The sequence below is a fragment of the Melanostigma gelatinosum genome (genome assembly GCF_949748355.1).
Source record: "Melanostigma gelatinosum genome assembly, chromosome: 21".
Taxonomy (NCBI): Eukaryota; Metazoa; Chordata; class Actinopteri; order Perciformes; family Zoarcidae; genus Melanostigma; species Melanostigma gelatinosum.
Window position 1 is genome coordinate 7,497,905 of NC_136654.1, and position 20,743 is coordinate 7,518,647.

A 20,743-nucleotide genomic window follows, 5' to 3' on the forward strand; every position below is an offset into this window, starting at 1 on the left:
CATATAATTGATGTTGAAAATGCAAAGAGTATCAGGCTTCCATGTCCTTGATGGTGTGGGTCTTATTGCGGCACCAATGCCCCACGTGCCATGTTGTAAATCCAGACCTGACTTTGCGTTATTTTTAGGCAACGTTGACAGCAGCAAATTGCCCAATGCGCAAGCGTGTGCCTTCAGTTGTCCCGTGGTGTCGAAATACACAACTTCATCACATGCCACTCGCCTAAAGATTGGGACATTAGTGAAATGAACTCAGTTTGTAAAAGGATTATTATCAGCAGCTCACACTCCGGGTATGAAATGTCTGTGGTTGTTCGGACTGGCCCCTCCTATTTTGTAAATGTCAAGGACTGCAGAGTGCAGTGTTAACACCACCACACCCTCACCTGTGTCTGACTGGCACCTGGTTTACTCCTAGATTGCTGAGAGACGGTTGGAAATCACTCCGCAATCCTGTAAAACAAGCCTGCTCTTTGCAAAAATGGTCCTAAACAAACCCTGAAGTATTTTTGCACTCCACGATCTCTCAGTCGAAGAGAAAGTGAAAATAACAAAAAACATGAGAGACACAGGAGAAGAAGTGGACGGAGGCAAAATCGGTAAATCGGAGAAGGACCAGGTGGGTGGCTTTCAATTCGCTCTGCTCCTGTTGTGGTGTCATGTTGGCGTTTTTGGAAAAGACAGTTAAGACGAGGAATTTAATAAGGGGAAGTTGTGAAATAAGTTATTCCTCGAGGTTCTGAGGCACGTCTGTCTGCTTCGGACCGCACGTAACAACTGGTGGTTCAGTAATGTGAGACCCACACGGTCGGCTCCACTGTAGCCGTCTGAGTTAACAGACCCGCATCGTGTACTTACCACTTGTAGTCCGGCTCGTGCAACTGCTCACGCTGAACAAGTGACTTGTTAAGCTAACGTTAGCTTTACTAGTAGCGGAGAGATGCACGTTCGACTGTTTCACAATTAACGCTGACGACAGTGACTGCTAATTTGCCGGGTAAGTGTCATTGACTGTGCTTCGGTGAGCCGTATTGTAACTTAACGTTGCTTTAAAGTTCATTTAAAGCAACGTTAAGTGTAAAAACAAAGACGAGAGCCCGCCCACTATTGTACTGTCCAGCGTTAGCCGGCGTTTCACTGTCTTCACGTGAACTAACTTACATTTAAACTAACCTAACTTGCTGCTAGCGCTCCATAACTTTGAAAGGTTTTATGCTTGAAGTAAAATCCGTAACAAACAGTTCTCACTGGCTCAACGGAGCCATCATGTTAGCAGTTACACGAGTGACTTTTTACGTGTCAAAATGCCCCGTGAGAGACAGATGTCTTCACGTTATGTCATAGATCTTTACACGACAATGGGTTCAAGGTGAATTTATTTAGGCTAAATGAAAATAATACATTTAAAGTGTCGTAAAGAGAGTCCAGTCCAGTTTCAACTGGTTAAAAGGAGCCCAGTGTGGCTCCCTGGTTTGTAGGTTTGCACACTAAACCACAGCCCCATGTCAGAAGTCACAGCCAGGTGTTCAGGCACAGCTTATCTTCCCCTCTGAGCCAACCGTTCTCACTGTAACAGTTTCCTACACCCTGAAGGCCTCATGACTTCCAAGCATAGAAGGGTAGGGGTGTCTTTAAACTTTAAATTGTAACAGCCTGTATACTATTTGTCTGTATTAACCTGTTGAAAATGTCTCGCAGAGTTGGATCCCCAAAATCATCAAGAAAAGAGAGTGCACCACCTTTGTGGAAGATTCTTTCAGGTACTGTGAACTCTGTGGCGCACATTCCTCTGTGATAGCGGTGTTTATTTACTGCGGCGACGGATGATCATGTTTTTACATGTGGTATCTTCTCACCCCTCTCTCACTCTCTTAGCAATGGCGCACTGTGTCAGTGCGGGGGTGAAAGAGATGCCCATGACTCTGTGGCTCTCGGGGACTATTTCAGCACAGCGATTGTCAACCACTGGGACAGCGCCCAGCACTCCTCCGAGTACCCGACCGATGCCTTTGGAGAGTTGCAGTTCGCGGGAGCCAGCAAGAGGCACAGCTATGTGCGTGGTCGTCCTGTTCTCTGAATGGCTCATTGCATGCTTTATCTCTGCAGCCTTAGAGTTTATATATAATGGTTTAAATGCACCAAGAGCTGTAGTAGTCAGTACTTTGCTTTTCCTAATCTTTAACCTACTGCTGTAAACAAACACAATATACTGACATATATGTGCACTGACCAAAACTAACAGTCACAGGTTGTTCTTCGATGAAATGCGTTTGATCCCTCAGTCAATCAAATGTCCACTGTGTCCCTCTTGTGGTTCTTAGTTCCTGCGTCTGTCATGGGACACACCCCCGTCTATGGTCTACACCCTGATGACAGCCCACTGGGGTCTTCCGTCGCCTAACCTGGTGGTTTCTATCGTGGGCGGGGAAGGCAGGACAAAGGTGAAGACTTGGGTACGGGAGGTCTTGAGGCAGGGCCTGGTGAAAGCCTCACAAAGCACAGGTAAACACATTATGTATGGAAACTGTACTTAGCTGAACCACCACTTCAAACACTGCTATGAAGGTGGGGGTCATAGGTCACGTGCCAGTTAGAAGTATGCACTGTTTGCATTATCACTGTAATATCCATATGCAGAGATATTTGGTGTTGAGAGACGTTATCCGAGCAAACGTCACATTTAGATATAAAAATGAATTGCTTTGTAAATTACCCCCAAAAATAAATGTATTCTTACCAGTAGGCACTACCTCCATGACCCACTCGACGGCGCTCTGTACCCCACCAGTGGTTGAGAATAACAGTTATGTTCACTTGATTTCCACATGAAGTCAAAGTCTTCTAAAATTCCAAGTAACTGACCAATAACGTGGAATAACAAGTCAGTGCAGTTTCATGGAAGACAGAACCAATTCTTTTTTTTTTTGTTTGTTTTTCAAGGAAAAATACAGCTGTTACAAAATGTAGTACCATTAAACTATATGACTCCCTGGGGTCAGATCCTAATTTTGGACTACAATGGCCATTTCCTCTTAACTGCCGTGCCAAGTGCAGGTGGAACACGGCGATACTGTTCTCTGGTCACCTGAGGTCACTTTAACCAGCTGTTCTCTCGGAGGCTGCAGATCAGATCACAAGACGTACTGTTCACACACACACTGTAGCTTAAATATAGATGTGTGAAATCATATCTACATGTTTATAAAATCAAGCTCATGCAAGCTAATTTACACCCCATTTCAAGAGTTTAGTGGAACATGGCAATTTTCAGGCATACATTTCCAGCTTTGAATTGCAAAACTCATGACATTTCTCCGTCTCTCTTTCCCCTGTAACCAGGAGCGTGGATCCTGACTGCAGGCTTGCGGGAAGGCGTTGGCAGGTGTGTTGGAGAGGCGGTGAGGGATCATGCAACTGCAGCCTCGTCGGTGTCCCTCAACAAGGTGGTGGCGCTGGGTATCGCTCCCTGGGGCCTGGTGCACAAGCGACAGCAGCTGGTCAACCCACAGGTTGTACAGACACTCGCATACCGTGGACCAAAACAATGTCTTGTTCACTTGTATCGTGCAGCATTCTACACACTAGGAGTATCTTGGATCCCAAAAAAAGAACCTGCTATGTCATATCCCTGTATTGTTCCACTTGCAGGGCAGCTTTCCCGCTAAGTACTACGTCCAGAACATGTCCCGGGACTCCTGCTGCCTGGACAACAACTACCAGGCCTTCCTGCTGGTGGACGATGGGAGTGTGGGACGCAGAGGAGGGACGGGGTTCAGGGCCAAACTGGAGGACTACATCTCCCACCAGCGCACGGGCATCTGGGGTGAGAGAGGCGATAGGGAAACATAAGGATGTGTAGTGTAGGAATAGAGGAACTTTTAGCTATTGCTGAATGACTAAAGTAAGTCATTTTTTTTAGGAAACTGAGATATAGCTAAACGGTACAAAGCTCTTACAACCATGAACCGTGATTTCTAGCTATTCGGCCCTCTTGTGGTAACAGTACATTAATGCATGTGACGACAGGACAATCCTCTGGTATCCACTGGATGAAAGCTATTGCGTGCCCCTGCAAGTATTTGAGACCCAGCTATTCAACGTGTAACATCAAGCAAAGATTTGCCCAAAATGTACCGGGGTGCTGTTTCTGTCGTCTTGCAATCTCTGAGCCGTTGCGTTACAAGAACAATATGCAGACGGTTTGTAATAAGTCTGCAAACATAATAAGAATATCTTCTCTGTAGGAATTAACTGTAAGAATGTTTGTTTGTAGGCAGCGGCAGCATTGACATCCCTGTCCTTTGTATGCTGATATCAGGGGAAGCAAGCATGCTGGAGGTACAGACGCTGCTTTTTATGTCGGTTGATCGCCACAAAGAAGTTTTTGGGTCAGTTTTAACAGTAAAATGTAAAGCAAATACATCTCTCTCTCTCTCTCTCTCTTTTCCTAATATCTGCCAGAGAGTGGATCTCTCTCTTAAAAACTCCATGCCCTGGCTGGTGCTGGCCGGCTCGGGAGGCCTGGCTGACTTCTTGAGCGACGTCTTGTCGTCAGCCGCGGTTGTCCAGTCGTCCGGCGAGGGAGACGGCGAGGCGGGTCCCAGCGTGGATCTGAAAGACAAAGTTGCAGAACGGGTTAAAAAGCACTTCCCTTCTGAGCCAGAGACCGACAAACTGGTTGAACGGGTAAGTGCTGCGGACGGAGACGTGTGCCGTCGTTGTGCAGCTTTTGACACGCAGAACAGGAAGAAGCTGTTCAATGAGCCGCTACGGGGCTTTAGATTGCCGTGACGTTTAACTTTGAGGTTCATGGTCTCAGTTTTTAAATGTTCTTTTTTGAATACAATAAGGTCAAGATTCCAATTCGACTCTCCCGGTATATTTCATAATGTAATGGGCAGATTGCCAATAAACTTTCTGTGCAGTCTTTCTTTCTTCTTCCTCATCCCTCAGGGCATGCTTACATGTTTAGCCTCGCTGCTGCTGCCGAGGTTCGACAGCAAAATGATCAGAATGTTGCTCATGTCATCTATCCGACACGTTACGGTTGTGGCGTGTAATGAACGTTTATTGAGCCTCTGCTGCGCCTGTAGACTTCACGCTACTCCCCGTCTGTTTGTCCAACATTCCTGAAATGACTGGCTGTGTTCTTTTTTAGTTGTTCTTGCTGCTTTTTACAGTCGGCTCACTCACAAGCAGCGGTTTGGAAGTCAGTCGGATTATTTTTGGAACACAGTAGACTGTACAAGGATTGGCGGATTCGGAGTGTGTAGCCAATGCTCCAGATCTCCCGAGGACATCTATTGTCAAAATCATTCTTATACTCTAGAAATTGGATACTTTCTAGAAAACTCCCAGAATGCAATGTACAAAGCAGTGAGTATCTTTGCTCACTCTTTATTGTGAATGATGGTGACATCAATGTCCGCCTCTCGACACTCCCAACACACCCTCCTCTCAGCTGCAGCTCCAACATGATTTGTGTGAGTTTGATGCTTATGGTTATTGACTCATTCGTCAGTGTCCCAAATGATCATTAAATCACAAACGTAATCAGTGTGATTTGCCATCTATTGCACTTGATTGAAAACACTCTTAATCTTCTTCTTCTCTACTTGCTGGTTAATTATTTCTGTTGCTGCTTAACTTCAAATGGCCCGCTACGATCTCTGAATGCCAGACATCCTGCGCACTCAGCACGGGGAGGCAGTCCGCTTAACGCGATCGTGGATTGGACCATCTTTCTTCATCACTATCTGTCTGCTTGTTAGTCTCTATCACCAAGTATTGAGGTCATATATTCAAAGAAAGTTCTGTTTGTCTTGTTCTCCTTGTTCTGGGTCTCCAGGCTCTGAGCATCTACCAGAACAGAGACTTCATTACAATCTACCACGGAGAGCAGGAGGGCCCAAATGACTTTGATACAGTCCTGCTCAAAACATTGGTTGGAGGTACATACAACTAATTTGAATTATGGAAATTGCTGTTTTATGTGGCAACATGTCTTGATTATGACGTCTCTGTGTGTGTGATTCTGTGTTGTTTTTTTAGCTAGTAAGCATCGTGCGTCAGTTGAGGGCAGCCCGTACAATGAAGAGCTGAAGCTGGCGGTCACATGGAACAGGGTTGACATTGCCAAAAGTGAACTTTTCAATGGAGACATCAATTGGAGGGTGAGGGGGAAAATATGACTACTCTAAAATAGAGGCATTATGTGTAGTAACACTTTTAGCCCTGTTGTGCAATGATATTGGTTTTATACAAGTGAAAATGTCTCAAAATGAAGTATTGACCTTGTGTTGAAACCTTCAATCAAATAGTATGAAGACTTGCGAGACTCCATGACAGACGCCCTGATCAACGACAAGCCTCAGTTTGTGCGTCTTTTCACCGAGAATGGCCTCAACATTCTGGACTACCTGACTTACGGCAGGCTGGAAAGCCTTTACCGCTCAGTGGCTGACGGGACGGTGCTTTACTATCAACTTCAGCGCCGCCTAGTGGAGCGGCTAGGAACCGCGGCCTCTGCGCCGGCATCGAACCTGCAGGACTCTGCTTCCAAAGTGTCAGCAGAGAACATGCAGAGTGGCCCAGTGACGGAGATTAGCCTTTTCGAGGTTTGATTTTTCTGTAGAGAGAGTACAAGTACAATAAAAACAATGTCAAGAAAACTTGTGTTGACATGTACACTTTTGTTTGTTTGTTACTCAACCCCCTCCCCCCTTGATTTCCACAGGTTGCAAGGGTCCTGGAGCTGTTGATGGGTGACATCTGCCAGCCATTTTACTATGATGTCTTGGGCTTAGAACAGATCTCATCCAAGAGGAGAGCACTTAGGGTACTCTAAAATGTTTCTAGCATGTAGACCTACTGTACATGAAAGCTAATAAACTACTGGCATGCCACCTGTCACTGTGCCTTTCTCACAGTCGCTCTGATACCCCTGCTTCCTTTCATCCATCCCAGCATGCCAGTAAGCTGCTGCGGGGCAATTGCCTTTATCGGGAACAGCGCTGCCTCTACCCCTGGGCCTCGCTCTTCATCTGGGCCGTCCTCCAGAACCGCAGCGAGATGGCCACTTTCTTCTGGGAGATGGTAAAAAAAATTCTGAGATTCACAAAAGCCCAAATTTGTTCTGTAGCTCATGACAATCCTCTAAGCTGTTGGAACAACCAGACTCAGAACTGTGTCTGCAGTAGCACATATACTTCTTTAAACCAACTAACATGTACATAAACAGTTTGTCTGCCCTGACTTCTCTTGCTGTCTCTCCAAAGACAGGCGAGTCGGTGCTCAGTGCTCTGAGCGGCTGTAAGATTCTGAGGGAACTGTCCAAGCTGGAGGCTGAGGCGGAGAACAAACTGTCCATGAAGGAGCTGGCCCAGAAGTTTGAGAACCTGGCACATGGTGAGACCATGACCCTTGAACACACCATCAACTAATGTTCATTTAAACAACAGCTGATTAATACACTTTTCTTTCATGCTCGATTTCTTTTTTTGTTTTCTAAATGGTAACCATCCAACCAAACTCCTTCTGCACTTGTCTTTCCCTCATCTCAGACATGTTCAGCTCTTGCTATCGGAGCAATGAGAGTCGCTCTTTCACCCTGCTGATTAGGAAATCTCCAGTTTGGGGTGGTACCACCTGCCTCCAGATGGGCATGGGCGCCGACACACGGCTCTTCTTCAGCCATGACGGAGTACAGGTGTGTTACAACTTGGGCTGGGCGGTATGACCAAAAATGCATATCACAGTATTTATTAAGATTCTGGTGGTTTCACGGTATTTTTTTTTTCCACGTTAAAGCATTAATTAATTAACAAAAGAAACGGCCGGCCAGCGAGCGGTGAACAGCTGTTGTGTCTTCCGTTCCGTCACTTCCTGTTTCCTTCACCTACATTCTCCTGGGTCCTAAGCCCCTCCATGGAAAGAAACGGGATTGGACCATAGGATTTAGTTGTTAGTAGGTGTTTAGGTTTATTTCTTTAGTTATTTATATATAATCTATTATATTTTATTATCGGAACAGTGAAGAAAAGGTTATCCTTAAAAAGTGCACACTCCGGTACAGTAGGTCGCGGTATGCACCTATGCAAGTTGGTTACTTTAAATACAGATTAGATATTTATTGCAGGTTATATTTAGCAGGCGCTCAGCTACAGCTCACATAAAAATAATACGATACTTGATTCGATTAGTTACAATTTTTCTTGTTCAGCCTTTGTTCATCCTGCATCGCTCTTTTCTGATCTTTAATGTAACGTTACTGGAGCGACAGAGCCTCTCCCAGCTGTTAGCAGACTGTTGTTGGCGAGCTTTACCCAGCATGCAGAACGGCAGAGAAATTTTATGAATGTACAATTATTAGTGCTACAAATTGTTTATCTGTCACAAACTGTTGTGGTGTTTTGCCCTATTAAAGAGCGTTAGTTGTGGGTTAATTGTTGTTATAAAGTTATGACCGTGACTAGGGTTCCCGCTCAATACAGCTAAGACAACTAGCTCCAACCATAGCATTCCCAGCAGCGAACAATATATTTTGCTGCCTGTTGAAGAGCGACAGAAGTTGTTTTGGCTGTGCACCGGTATGACTGCATATGAAAAATTCATATCGTACGGGAAATTAAAACCGGTATACCGCCCAGCCCTAGTTACAAGTCACTGACTTCGTTTTACAGTTCAACCAGTTCTCTTCATGCTTAGTCCCTTTCAAATGTTCAAAACTGTCACTTGAGCTTGCTCTCCCAGATATCCATCTTTCTATATTTTATAAATAAAACCCTTCCTTTACATTGAAATACATGCTCTGCCAGTCAATGCGTAACATTTGATGTGCAGCTTCAATAGTCTTCTTTTAATTTACATTGTTACCTAAAGGCATTTCAGCACTATATTAATATAATTAAAGAACAATGCTATAATACTACACATTCAACACTTTCACATCGAGCAAAATTAATAAATAGCACTTTGGTTGAAATTGGTCTTCTTTTATCGTCTCCTGTAGTCTCTGTTGTCCCAGATCTGGTGGGGTGACATGAAGAGGAACACGGATGTGTGGAGCCTCCTGCTCACCTTCTTCTGCCCCGTCCTCTGCTACACCAACATCATCGCCTTCAGGTAAAATCCACATTCGTATTATTTTTACGTTAGCATTCAGAGGTTGACGATTTCAGGACTGATACTTTACAACACACCCTAACCTCACAGGAAACAAGACGACCAGCATCAAGGGGAGGAGGAGAAGCCTACCGAGGACGGACAGGGCAAGGACAGCGACAGCCTCTATGGCCATACCGTCTTCTCTTTCTCGGACATCAAGCACATGTAAAACCAAAAACACTTTTTAAAATCTTTGTTTTTTATCAATTGGCAGTGTTTATTTTATTAAATTAATTTGTAGTGTTTTGTGTTAATTTAAATGTTCGACTGGTTTTTTGTTTTTTTACCAGTGAAGCTGATGCACAAGGAGCAATGTCTCCCAGGTCAGCAACCATTAAAGGTGAGCTCTCTTTAAACAGCACCTCTAAAATGAATTATCAATATCATCAGCAGCGTGTATGACTATAAGAAGCTAACTAAACCATGTCCAATAACCTTCCTTACAGGCATACCGCACTCTCGCAGACCACCAAAGCGTCCGTTCATAGTGTCAAGATGGTGTCAGTTTTGGTTTGCACCCGTCACCGCATTTTTGGGCAACGTCCTGATGTACTTCCTGTTCCTCCTGCTGTTTGCCTACGTGCTGTTGGTGGACTTCCAGCCCTCTGGTCCGGCCATCACCGAGTACGTGCTGTACTTCTGGGTATTCACCATCGTGTGTGAGGAGATCCGGGAGGTGAGTGCAGAGAGACGTACTTCTACAAAATGTTACACTTAGTGCATCTACTTCAAGAGCTCTTCAGTGTTCTGTTTCTAGCTGCGTTTCATTTATTGATCTGACGTTTTCTTCCCTAAGACGGTCTTCCTGGGGACGAGGACTTGGCGTCAGAGGGTCAGAGTCTACATTCAGGATGTGTGGAACAAGTGTGACCTCATTGCCATCGTGCTGTTCGTTTTGGGAGTAATCTGCAGGTAAAGACAACAACTACGCAGTATAGACAGTATGTACTGCTACAGGATGATGCAAAAACCTTTCGCATTTTCATATCCCTGGTCAGAGAGGTCTTGATATTGCAGAATCTCAATGTATGATATTCAAATTCCTGCTGAGAACCTGCAGTCATGTTCACATGTTGGCCACCGGGTGGTGCCATTATAACAGTGTACATGCTTCACTGTGTTTTAGGATGTTCACATGGTCGTATGGATTTGGCCGGGATGTCCTGTGTGTGGACTACATGGTCTTCACCCTCCGTCTCATCCACATCTTTGCCATTCACAAGCAGCTGGGGCCAAAAATCATCATTGTTGGCAAGATGGTGAGAAACCTTTTCCATATGTTGACATCGAATCGTTATTACAAAGCAAGATGTTGGCATTATAACGACGGAAAGTAATTTCTCCTTTTCAGATGAAGGACATCTTCTTCTTCCTTTTCTTCCTGATGGTGTGGCTCATGGCGTACGGAGTCGCCAATCAGGCTTTGCTCTACTCCTATGACCCGAGCTTAGAGCGCATCTTTCGCCGGGTCTTCTACAGGCCGTACTTGCACATCTTTGGACAGATCCCCGTGGAAGAGATGGATGGTAGATGTGTTAGTTTGTTTGTGTGTCATGCATCTTGATGAAATAATACGTAGTTTGAAACCAGTCGAAGAGTAACGTATGAACTGGATGTGTTTCCACATCCATTGCAGCTTTTTAAAATCACAGTAATAAGAATTCACTGTTATTTTAAACTTAAAGCAGATCTATATAATAATATACAGAACAGGACATATTTTAACCTACTCTTTATTTTGTGTCTATGCCAGTGAGGAAGCAGTGGGATATGCCCTGCACAGACAACGTGACATTGATTGAGAGCGGTCAGGAGCCGTGCAGGACTGAGTATAATAACTGGCTGGTGGTAATTCTGCTGATTGTTTATCTGCTCGTCACCAATATCCTGCTCATCAACCTGCTCATCGCCATGTTTAGGTACAGAACAATGAGTTCAGTGTCCGTCAATCTGTTTCTAGCTCGCTTTACTGACATGCTATAAGTTCTCTACACTACAGTTCCCCACAGCACTCGTTACTCTGCTCTCTTTTGTGTCCACCCAGCCACACCTTCTCCGAAGTGCAGGGCAAGAGCGACATCTACTGGAAGTTCCAGCGCTACACCCTGATAGTTCAGTACCACTCCCGTCCTTCCCTGGCTCCTCCTTTCATCATCCTCTCTCACATCAATCTCTTCATCAAAAGGGTCATCCGCAAAGTGCCCTCTATCAAGATCCACCACTTTGGTCAGTATCAGAATGGCTTCAACTCAGCCGTGGTGGTTCCTGCTCGGTCCAGGAAACGCCTTGGCTGAGTAGAATGATGACGATGAACCTTTTAAGCCCGAGAGTGCCCCAAATGGGGCACTGGTACCGTTTTCGAGGTTCCGAATGGACTTATCAAGAAATATGAAAATTGGTCCATACATGTAAAATATTGAAGAAAAAAAAAATAGTTAATCAGTTAACAGTTAATCCATTGAAAATTGGTACCGCTCTCTGCGCCGTTTCCTGCTTCGTGTGTCTGCATTGGAATGAATGCACTGAGACGTTCCATGTGGGAACAGTGCGGATCTTTCGACTGAACAAACTTATTTTTTTTCGCATGGGGGAGATTTTTACTGACTAATCGCCCTCAACGTTCCAAATAACACCCCTGACAGTTTCAATGGACTATTCCGGACCTAACAACGTGTCGTATGACTAAATCCACCATTCACAGGCCCTAAAAATCCCACATAGACACTGAGTCGCAGCATATTTTTTTCAAGGATGAGACATCTGGAAATAACTGAACATGACTGAAAATTATTGCAAACTGCTTTATTCCGATGTATTGAACACTCGTAGTGATAAAGAAAGTGAATATATAGTTAATATGTAGTTGTATGGTATATACAATTAGAATAGAGCAGGGCAAAATCTGGTTCCGAAAATCTGAATTTTGTTTGAAATTCTGTACTCGGACCTCATTTTATGCTGGCCTGCTAAGTAAAATTAACAGACCACAAAAATTGGACAGACCACAAACCTGTTGTGCTACGACTGTGGAGTGATTTTAGGGTTAATTTGGCATTATTTCAACAAAAAAAAAAGTTCAATGCAGGTGCTTTTTTTTTTCAGGCGAACATGGAACTTCTTCAGTTTGAGCTGTGCCATAAGTGTATCAGTTATTAACCAGTAACGTATACACAATAATTACATAATTGAACACATCTCACAAGTGTTACCTGTATTCTGGCATCAAATTATTAAAATAGACCTTGTAGTTAGAGCTGGGGACTCTTGAGTATGGGAATGCAGTTTTCGAGCAGAGGCCTAAAAAATAGGGCTAGGAGGCATAGGGCTATAGTTAAACACTTGCCTTTTCCATCAGTGCTGCAGTTAAAAGGGAAAGCAGCCAACAGGCTCATGACGTGGGAAACCATTCAGAAGGAGGACTTCTTGACTGCCCAGAACACGATCCAGAAAAGCAGTGACTCGGAGAGGCTCAAGCGGATGTCTGTCAAGTGAGAACACCTTCCTACACCAACACCGTAGCGGTTCAACTGTTTATCTTTTGTCTCCATTATACTGAGGTTAATATCTTCTGTTTTAAAGAGTGGACAGTGTGCTTAAACATATGACTGAAAGCAGAGACTTTGACCACAGGCTGAGGGCTCTGGAGAATGAGGTAAAATGAAAGCACTGTTGTCAAAGCTTTTCACTGAGTTCATCGCTCTGTACCGTTTGTGTAGTTCTCATGACTTTCACGGCATTGCTGCAGTCAACCAATCCTGTACAAAAGTCAAATAACCGTCACTCATCTAGATCTAGCAGGGCCGGGTGATTGCGTCATCACAACTAGAACACTACGATCTAATGATATATGTATTTATGTCTGAAAAATCACATTTGTTGATCAAATAGTTTGCCATTTTGGGAAATACGCTTATTTGCTTTCTTGCAGGCTAGCTGTTTCCCCCTGGTACCAGTCTTTATGCTAAGCTAACTGGCTGCTTGTGGTAGCCTCGTATTTAGCAGGTTGAGTTGTTAGAGTGAATAAGTATTTCCTAGAATGTTTAAATATATTGTTTACTCTTTTGATCTTCTTTCTCAGATGGAGTACTGCTCAAATGCTCTCGGCTGGATTGTTGATACTTTGGCACAAGGCAGCACGTTCAAGCCTCCTCGTCCTCCTCCGACATCGAGAGGTACAAATGAGAACATACACGTATCGTCACAGAAACAAGACAAATGTGGAATGTCACAGGTCGTATTCAGCATGTAGTTTTTTTTTTTTTCCTCGAGTCACTCGTCCCCTCACTTTCCGTATTCTGCCTCTTCCTCACAGATTCGTTCGTCTCTTCTTCCACCTGATCCAGCCGTGGTGATGCGTTCACTTGCTCAGGGTCGGTTTAAGACAATATTCAAGTGCTTTTACTTTGGCTGCTCCCTTGCTACACACCCACCATTCTTACTGTTTGCCAGCTATGTTCATCACCGGACTCAGTTACCAAATACTTTTACTTGTTCTGAACTGAAAAATAAAGTGTAGCAGCCATCACCTCTTGTTACAGTATTGATTAACTACAAAAGCTGATATTTTAAATGTGCAATCGATCATATTTAAATGCCAAAGTCAAGTCTGTGTATTTATGATGTAGCATGATGTATTTTATGGATTATATTTGTCAATGCTATCATGTCTTCATTGCTGTATTTTTTAGAGGACTGCTGGAATTCTGTTTAAGGTTTTTATATTGATTTTTACTGGTATATTAAAACTGATACTTTTTGACAGAGGTTACATTCACTGCACATTACTGTTTTCATACTTTTATGTTCTGTTACTTTCTGTAAAGGCTAAACTATTTATTTGTCATGCCACATTACTTTATTCAGTTCAATAAATTGTATATGCAGTATTAATGAACTCATTATTTTACTGTTAATGGAATAACACTAGGAAATGCTTTACAAGTCCATTTACCATTTAGGTCAACATTCTGGGACATGCGAGGCATTCACTCTCCTGCCGAGAGTTAGATTGATATCCCCCTCATGAGCCAGCTGAGTTTAGCTGAGCACAAAGACTGGAAACAAGGGGCAACAGCTAGCCTGATGCAGGATGCATGTTAATTAGAGTCACAAGTTAGTTACAGGTGCAGGAGAGTGGTATCGATCGTCTCATCCAACTCTGCAAGAAAATAAATAAGTGTTCCCAAAAATAATGGACTATTATGTTTGTTAAAGTAAGCTTGGTTCAAAGAAACTTCGTAAAACGGCACTGCACTGAACTATAGAGCATTAAATTATGTGAATTTAAGGAGAGAATCACTGAGGGGAAAGTGTGACTAAAACAAATAAGCAAAGTAGTTGGATATACTGTAGAGCAGCGGTTCCCAAACTTTTTAGGCCGCGCACCCCCTTCTAAATCCCGACCGGGTTCACGCACCCCCAAATCCCCCATACCTTAAAAAAAAGAAGCAACAGAGCCTATTTATAGCGCATATAAATCGGACCAATGAGAACAGTTTGCTCGCGCGTGACGTTTGTTTACAATATTTAGGAGAAAGGGCAAGCTCAAATCGTGGCAGCGGCAGCTAGTACAGGCACTTCCTGTTGCAAGCTCAGCTGCCACGACTTTCCGTGGCAGCTGAGCTTGCAACAGGAAGTGATTGCCACTATATGTACACGATTAACTGTATTTAAACGTTTCGCTCAAAATTAGGCTTTTTTGTTGAAATAATGAATGCTCTTACTAATACTGCGACAACTACTACTACTACTGCTAATATTTCTAGTATTACCACGACTACTACAACTTTTGCTGTTGCTACTACTGCTACTGCCATTACTGCTACCATAAATATTATTACTACCACTACTGCTATTACTACCACTACTATTATTACTGATACCACAACTGCTAATACTGCTATTCCTGCTACTACCAGTACTAATAACCAGTACTAATACGACTACAGCTATTAGTACGACTGCTGATACTACTACTTCTACTACTTCTAATTACAAATACTTCGACGACAACTTCTGCTACTACAAATATCACTACTGCTACAACTAGTACTTATTCAAATGCTACTCATACTTATACTGCGAATAATACTTCTACTACTACTACAACAAATATCACTACTGCTGGAATTCTTTTAAGCTACAGAAACCGTTCGAATATCAAAATGTTCAGCTCTTTCAGGAGAGGGGTGACATAACTTCATATTTGTAATCTTTCAACTTTTTGAATTATTCAGCTTTTTGCAATTTTTTTTTAATTGGATATCTATTTTCAGCAATGTTTTTGAGATTCATTTCAGCTTTCAGCATTCCAACGCATTTTCAGCAGGAAATGCATTTTCTAGTTTTAAATTGAAATCTTCAAGGTGAATTTTTATAATTCATGTAACCGAGCGTCTTGGGTTCGTGTATAAGGGCACTTATCAAACAGTAATACCTGGAGTCGGGAGATTAGACATCTTGTATCAGCCCACGGCTACTCTCTTTATTATTGATTTCTCCTTTGGCCAGAGGTCGCTACGGCAACCCTCAAGGGACATATCATCGTCAACACCAGAACGACAAACACGAGACAGTTTGTTACATTCATGTTTTTACTTTGTGAAAATTATATTTAATATTAGGGGTGCGCGCACCACACTTTGGGAATCCCTGCTGTAGAGAGAAGAGGATATGGGCCGTGTGAAAGGTGTACCATGGTGCTGAGTGTCGGTGTGCCAGAGCCCTATTGAAGGTCACATAGTGGAGCAGGGCTATTGAAGGAGCCTTTACTGTAAATAGCCGGCTGGGCCACCTGTCAATCGCACCAGCGGCTTACAGTGAGGGAGGCCGTGTCATCGCTTTCTGCATGACTGCTGCATGTGCAAATATGTTCCCATGTAAGTGACCATGTGTGTCTCACTACTCGAGTCTCATCAAGAGTCATTTTGATTCAAACTCTCCTCATTCAACACGATGGCACAGACTCAAACTCTCCCACCTGTTTCTCATCTGGCTTCATGATCAATACCCAGTATAAAAACTCTGAACTTCATATATAAAGCTTCTCTGGAATGCCAAGTTGCTGCACATGTGCAGATTGCCGTCATCTCTATTTCCTTCTATTTACATCCATTCCATACATCATCCTGACATGTTCCCCACTGCTTTGTGACTGGCAAGCAAATATCACCTTCACTGTTGAGACTCTGAGAGGTGTTGGTTTAATCCTGTGGTCATTTTATAAATTCGATTTCCCTCCAGAGAGGCCTTCATTCGAATGGATCTGCTTTCATATGTACAATTGGGTGTGCGCACATGCCATTCTGAGTTTCAGCCACATTTAAAATTAGATTAAATTAAAGAAAGGGAGTGTATTGGTGCACATGATTACACCTCCCACAACTTGATTGGGCTGAGAATAAACAGCAAAAGTCAAAGTTGAGTCTGAATACCATCAGTTACTCTTCATGTGTCTCATTTAGAAAAGAACTCTAGAATTGTCTTTTTTTATTTCTTATATTTCTTTATTGGCTCGTTTCTGTTATGGGTAATTTAGAGATGTGTGCTGGAATTACATTATAATTAGAGAAAAATATATAAATTTAACTTCTCCCTCCTTATTTCCATATGTTCTTTAACCTCTCTTTTCCCCTCCCTCCTGGAGTCCAACCCCCCCCCCCCCCCCACACACACACACTGTCTGACATAAGCACACACCCACCTCTCTAATACACTGGGTTAAGGGCAACAGGAGCATTCTTCCCGGACATGTGCCCCTGTCACTCACAGCCACACAACTACACCACCCAGTTGTGTTTGCACTGTGTCCTCTGCGTTCCCAGCACAACGCTGGCACTCTGCTCTGTTAGTCTTGTGAACGTGGCCCTGCTCACCCCGTCTCTCTGAAGCTCGGAGCAAAGAGCTGAACAATATCCCCGAATCACCTGCAGCTCTGTTACGTTTTCCGCGGATTTAATTGTTTTTACGTGTTAAAAACCCATTGATTGTTTTTAGTTTTTTAGTGGAAGAAACAGGGTGGAGATAATCACCCGGTTGTGGATTTGTAGTTCAGAAGAGTGTCCTCAACTGTGCTTTCCAACATGGCACCTGTGAAAGGCTGGGTAGTGGGGCTCCTGCTGGTCCTCCTGTGCCCATCGCAGGGCCCGCTCTCTGGAGTAGTGAGTGCTCAGGACGTGGCTGCAGCGGACGAAGGCCTCCATGCCAGAAATGTTGCGGAGGTTGTGGCTGAAGAGGGCGAAACCACTGAGGGTGATGATGGTGCAGGTGAGGAAGACGAACATGTAGCAGAGGATGATGAAGAAGATGATGAAGAGACAGATGATGAGGCAGAAACTGATGAACAGGAGGAGGAGGAAGAAGATGAGGAGGAAGAGGAAGTGGAGGCTGCCGCTGAGGAAGTGGAGGAAGACGAAGAGGAAGAGGCTGCTGAGGAGGAGGAAGAAGAAGAGGCTGCCGATGAGGAAGAGGAGGTAGAAGCTGAAGACGAGGAAGCGGGCGAGGAGGAGGATGCTGAAGATGAGGGGGAGGAGGCTGCAGATGAGGAAGACGAGGACGATGCTGAAGAAGAGGAAGACGAGGAAGAGGGGGAGGAGGCTGCAGATGAGAAAGACGAGGACGATGCTGGAGAAGAGGGAGACGATGAGGAGGGGGAGGAGGGGGAGGAGGCTGCAGATGAGGAAGACGAAACTGAAGGAGTTGAGTTCGCTGAGCAAGAGGAGGCCGATGATGCTGATGAGGAGGAGGAAATAGATGAGGAGGAAGAAGAGGATGCAACTGAAGCAGAGGAAGATGATGGTAGTCCCGCTTATTTAATACATTGGGTTTATCAAAACACTTGCAACCACTCAGTATAAAGTAAAGCACATTGTTTCCTAACTCTTCTGTCATAAAGCGAGCGGCAGCCACCGTAGGAACACTGTCACACATATCAATCCTAAAATAGACCGGCTTATCTGTGCGGTAGCTGGCCCCAAGCAGTATCTAAACCCTTCATGCCTTTTGCTGAACCAGTGTGGCCATTTTGAGACCTCAAAACAGGTGAAGTGTGTAAAAACATTTAGATGGAAGCGATATTCAAAAGAAGAGCTGATTTGTCTGAAGAGGTTGTGGTGTTCATGCTGTTGTTTATTCCTCACTGTGCAGACACAGTGTCATACAGCATATGTTGGGGATAGTTTGCTCATTGACCTTACGTCTTATTTTTGTTACAAGCACTCATCTGTGCATTCTGCCTTCTCTCTCTAAAGACTAACTGCTCAAACGTTTACAGGCGACTCAAATAAATATTGTTGTATCAGCATGTTAGCATTGACTGTAACACAACCTGACACTAATCATATGATCTCATGATCTCTGGAAAAAGGAAGGTTCATTTTTTTTTTTTACTTTTATGAACACAACACGAGCAACAATGTTAATATGGATCCCTCAGATGTGTTATTTAAGGAATTGTGCCCGAGATACACACCAAGCAGGACATTTTGCAATGTAACAAGAGAGTCTACAGCCATGTTAGCGGCTCTGTGATGCTAACATGCTGACAGTACTTGCATGCTGATGTTTAGCAGGTATAATGATTGTATTATATTATGTATTAACATGCTAACGTTTGCTAATTAGCATGAAACACATAGTACAGTTGTGGCTTCCTGGTATGTCACTAGTTTTGCTGGTATTTTTCAGGACGAACTGAAATTTCGACCTGGTGATAGTAGATGAAAAGTCAGGAGATCAAAGTTATCACAATTCATTCTCTGGGGGATCATGGACGTTTTTACTAAATTTAACAGCAATGCATCCGGTGGTTGTCGAGATATTTCTCTTTGAATCACAAACGTCAGCCTCATCGTGGTGCTAGAGGAAAAGTAAGGGGATTACCAAAGTCAGTAGGATTCATCCTCTGAGGACCATGAATGTCTAAATGCACATTGTTGTTGAGATATTTCAGTCTGGACCAAAGTGGTGGACAAAATACTTAGTGGAGACACTTTCTAAATGACGTATACCCAGCGATACCTACAGTTGGGGTTGGTTTAAAAAAATGAGGATACCAGTAAAGTGATACAGATACCAAAAGAGTACTTCAGGGTACTGGCTTATTTAGGTTGGCTCTGGCGATACGATGTATCAACAGTGAACTGATGTCGATCAGGCTGCATTATTGCTGCAGCTCTAGAGGCCTAATTTATCATTGACTCTGTTGACTTTAGATGAGCCGGAAGATGATGACGCAGCAGATAACACGAGTGAAGTGGAGCCCGCTACTGACCTGCTGCAATACCGCTCTGGCTCTTTGTGTAGTGTTTGCTCCATCTGTGAGGTAAAATCATGTAGTACACGAATGTAAAGTTGCAATGAATAGTCTAAGTTTATTTCAAATACATTTTTATTTGAAAATAACTGTACATAATGTGTGTGTCCCTCCCCCTGCTTCTTTTAGCACTGCGCTATTAACTGTGACAAATGCCCTTGTGAAGAGGGAGATGAGTCGGACCACTGTGAGCACTGCCAAGTAAGCATCCGCATAAACTTTGTCTTTATAATACACATTAAAGGCAATGCTTCAGTGGGACAAGAGCCTCCTCATTTTCACCCTTTTGTCTTCTAGGAATGCTCATCCTGCTACATTTGCCCAATACTGTGCGACACAATTTGCACGCCAGGTAAATACTGGTACTCATACTGTGCATGCACCTTGTTTATTTATATATTCAGTCAACTTTGGCCCTTTTAAAATATTGTATATCTTGCTTTTTTTCAGGTGGCCTTGTTGATGAGATAACTGGGATCCTCTTTCAGTAAGACTTCTCACGACACACTGTTTAATTAAATGCTTCTGCGGCACATACAGTATTTTGAAATGCTATGTAGTTCAGTGTTGAGTGTCCCCATGGTGTTTGGTCTTTGTTTTGCAGGAGTGTTTCCTCTCTACTCTGAGCAACCCGGAGATTGTGCCCTTTACCGCCACCCCGTGGTTGCACGAAGTACTGCGCCCAGGATTGGCGCTGTCCGGCTGTTCATACCTCTCCAGCAGCATGTGGACTCCCACAAGAGCTCGTCATGAATCTAACAGCTGACAGAAATACAAAAAACACATTTAGGTTTTAACTGATGTTTAGATTTTTAACGTGCCTTTAAATAAGAGCAAGAAAGTTTGTTTTACTTTTCCTTTATTTAATAATCTGCCTGTTGTACATTTTCCATGCAAAAAGGGTGATAATATGATTTGTTAAGATTCTTTTTTTTCTAGGAGCATTTTTGTAAAACAGTTTAGTTGATCCAAAATGGTAATTGGTCTATCTCAGCGGCAGTAATCTGTATGAATGCACTAGAGAGATGAAAATGAAGTCTACTGCCACTCTCCTAATTTGCCCACTGTCCACAGTGATTTTTTTTACAGCACAATTTCACAGCAGTTAACACAAAAACAACTCATACAATGTTACAAATTCCCATCTGATTATAAAATGTTCCTCATCTGTAAAACTTCTAGCGGACATACACCACAAGCACAGGTTATCTCTGTCATGAATTTGCTTCCAATTAGCTGCTTTTGCTATGTTTACTTTTAGTTTTC

The 20,743-nt window shown here is 43.4% G+C and overlaps 2 protein-coding genes across 3 annotated transcripts; both read left to right on the forward strand.

The window, feature by feature from the left end:
- Window positions 1-369: 369 nt before the first annotated feature.
- LOC306794874 (transient receptor potential cation channel subfamily M member 4-like) lies at window positions 370-14,051 on the forward strand. The gene is made up of 28 exons (XM_079293109.1): window positions 370-619; window positions 1,699-1,760; window positions 1,876-2,053; window positions 2,322-2,502; window positions 3,340-3,509; window positions 3,649-3,823; window positions 4,274-4,338; window positions 4,462-4,686; window positions 5,849-5,951; window positions 6,052-6,173; window positions 6,321-6,617; window positions 6,737-6,838; window positions 6,967-7,095; window positions 7,278-7,407; window positions 7,563-7,708; window positions 9,011-9,123; window positions 9,214-9,330; window positions 9,456-9,505; window positions 9,612-9,841; window positions 9,962-10,077; window positions 10,292-10,424; window positions 10,517-10,691; window positions 10,919-11,084; window positions 11,210-11,391; window positions 12,521-12,653; window positions 12,745-12,817; window positions 13,244-13,337; window positions 13,478-14,051. The coding sequence occupies exons 1-28, from the start codon at window positions 560-562 to the stop codon at window positions 13,501-13,503; spliced, it is 3,753 nt and encodes a 1,250-aa protein (XP_079149235.1). The 5' UTR covers window positions 370-559; the 3' UTR covers window positions 13,504-14,051.
- A 2,924-nt stretch (window positions 14,052-16,975) lies between these two features.
- On the forward strand, window positions 16,976-20,533 carry LOC306794669 (uncharacterized protein). Of its 2 annotated transcripts, XM_079292819.1 has the most exons (7): window positions 16,977-17,672; window positions 17,721-17,961; window positions 19,377-19,486; window positions 19,607-19,678; window positions 19,775-19,829; window positions 19,928-19,964; window positions 20,082-20,533. In XM_079292819.1, exons 1-7 carry the CDS (start codon window positions 17,247-17,249, stop codon window positions 20,101-20,103), a joined length of 963 nt encoding a protein of 320 aa, XP_079148945.1. In that variant the 5' UTR covers window positions 16,977-17,246; the 3' UTR covers window positions 20,104-20,533. The 2 variants fall into 2 exon arrangements, with proteins under 2 accessions (XP_079148944.1, XP_079148945.1); XM_079292818.1 differs by having other exon boundaries at window positions 16,976-17,961.
- The last annotated feature ends 210 nt before the right edge of the window (window positions 20,534-20,743 follow it).

What these genes read in the sequence shown, in the direction of transcription:
- LOC306794669 (XM_079292818.1), top strand. Translation starts at nt 17,247, where the DNA reads ATGGCACCTGTGAAAGGCTGGGTAGTGGGGCTCCTGCTGGTCCTCCTG. An exon ending in CGACACAATTTGCACGCCAG is followed by an intron (nt 19,830 to 19,927) that starts GTAAATACTGGT and finishes GCTTTTTTTCAG; the next exon opens with GTGGCCTTGTTGATGAGATA. An exon ending in ATAACTGGGATCCTCTTTCA is followed by an intron (nt 19,965 to 20,081) that starts GTAAGACTTCTC and finishes TTTGTTTTGCAG; the next exon opens with GAGTGTTTCCTCTCTACTCT.
- LOC306794874 (XM_079293109.1), top strand. Translation starts at nt 560, where the DNA reads ATGAGAGACACAGGAGAAGAAGTGGACGGAGGCAAAATCGGTAAATCG. An exon ending in CCAGCGCACGGGCATCTGGG is followed by an intron (nt 3,824 to 4,273) that starts GTGAGAGAGGCG and finishes GTTTGTTTGTAG; the next exon opens with GCAGCGGCAGCATTGACATC. An exon ending in CCCCGTGGAAGAGATGGATG is followed by an intron (nt 10,692 to 10,918) that starts GTAGATGTGTTA and finishes TGTCTATGCCAG; the next exon opens with TGAGGAAGCAGTGGGATATG.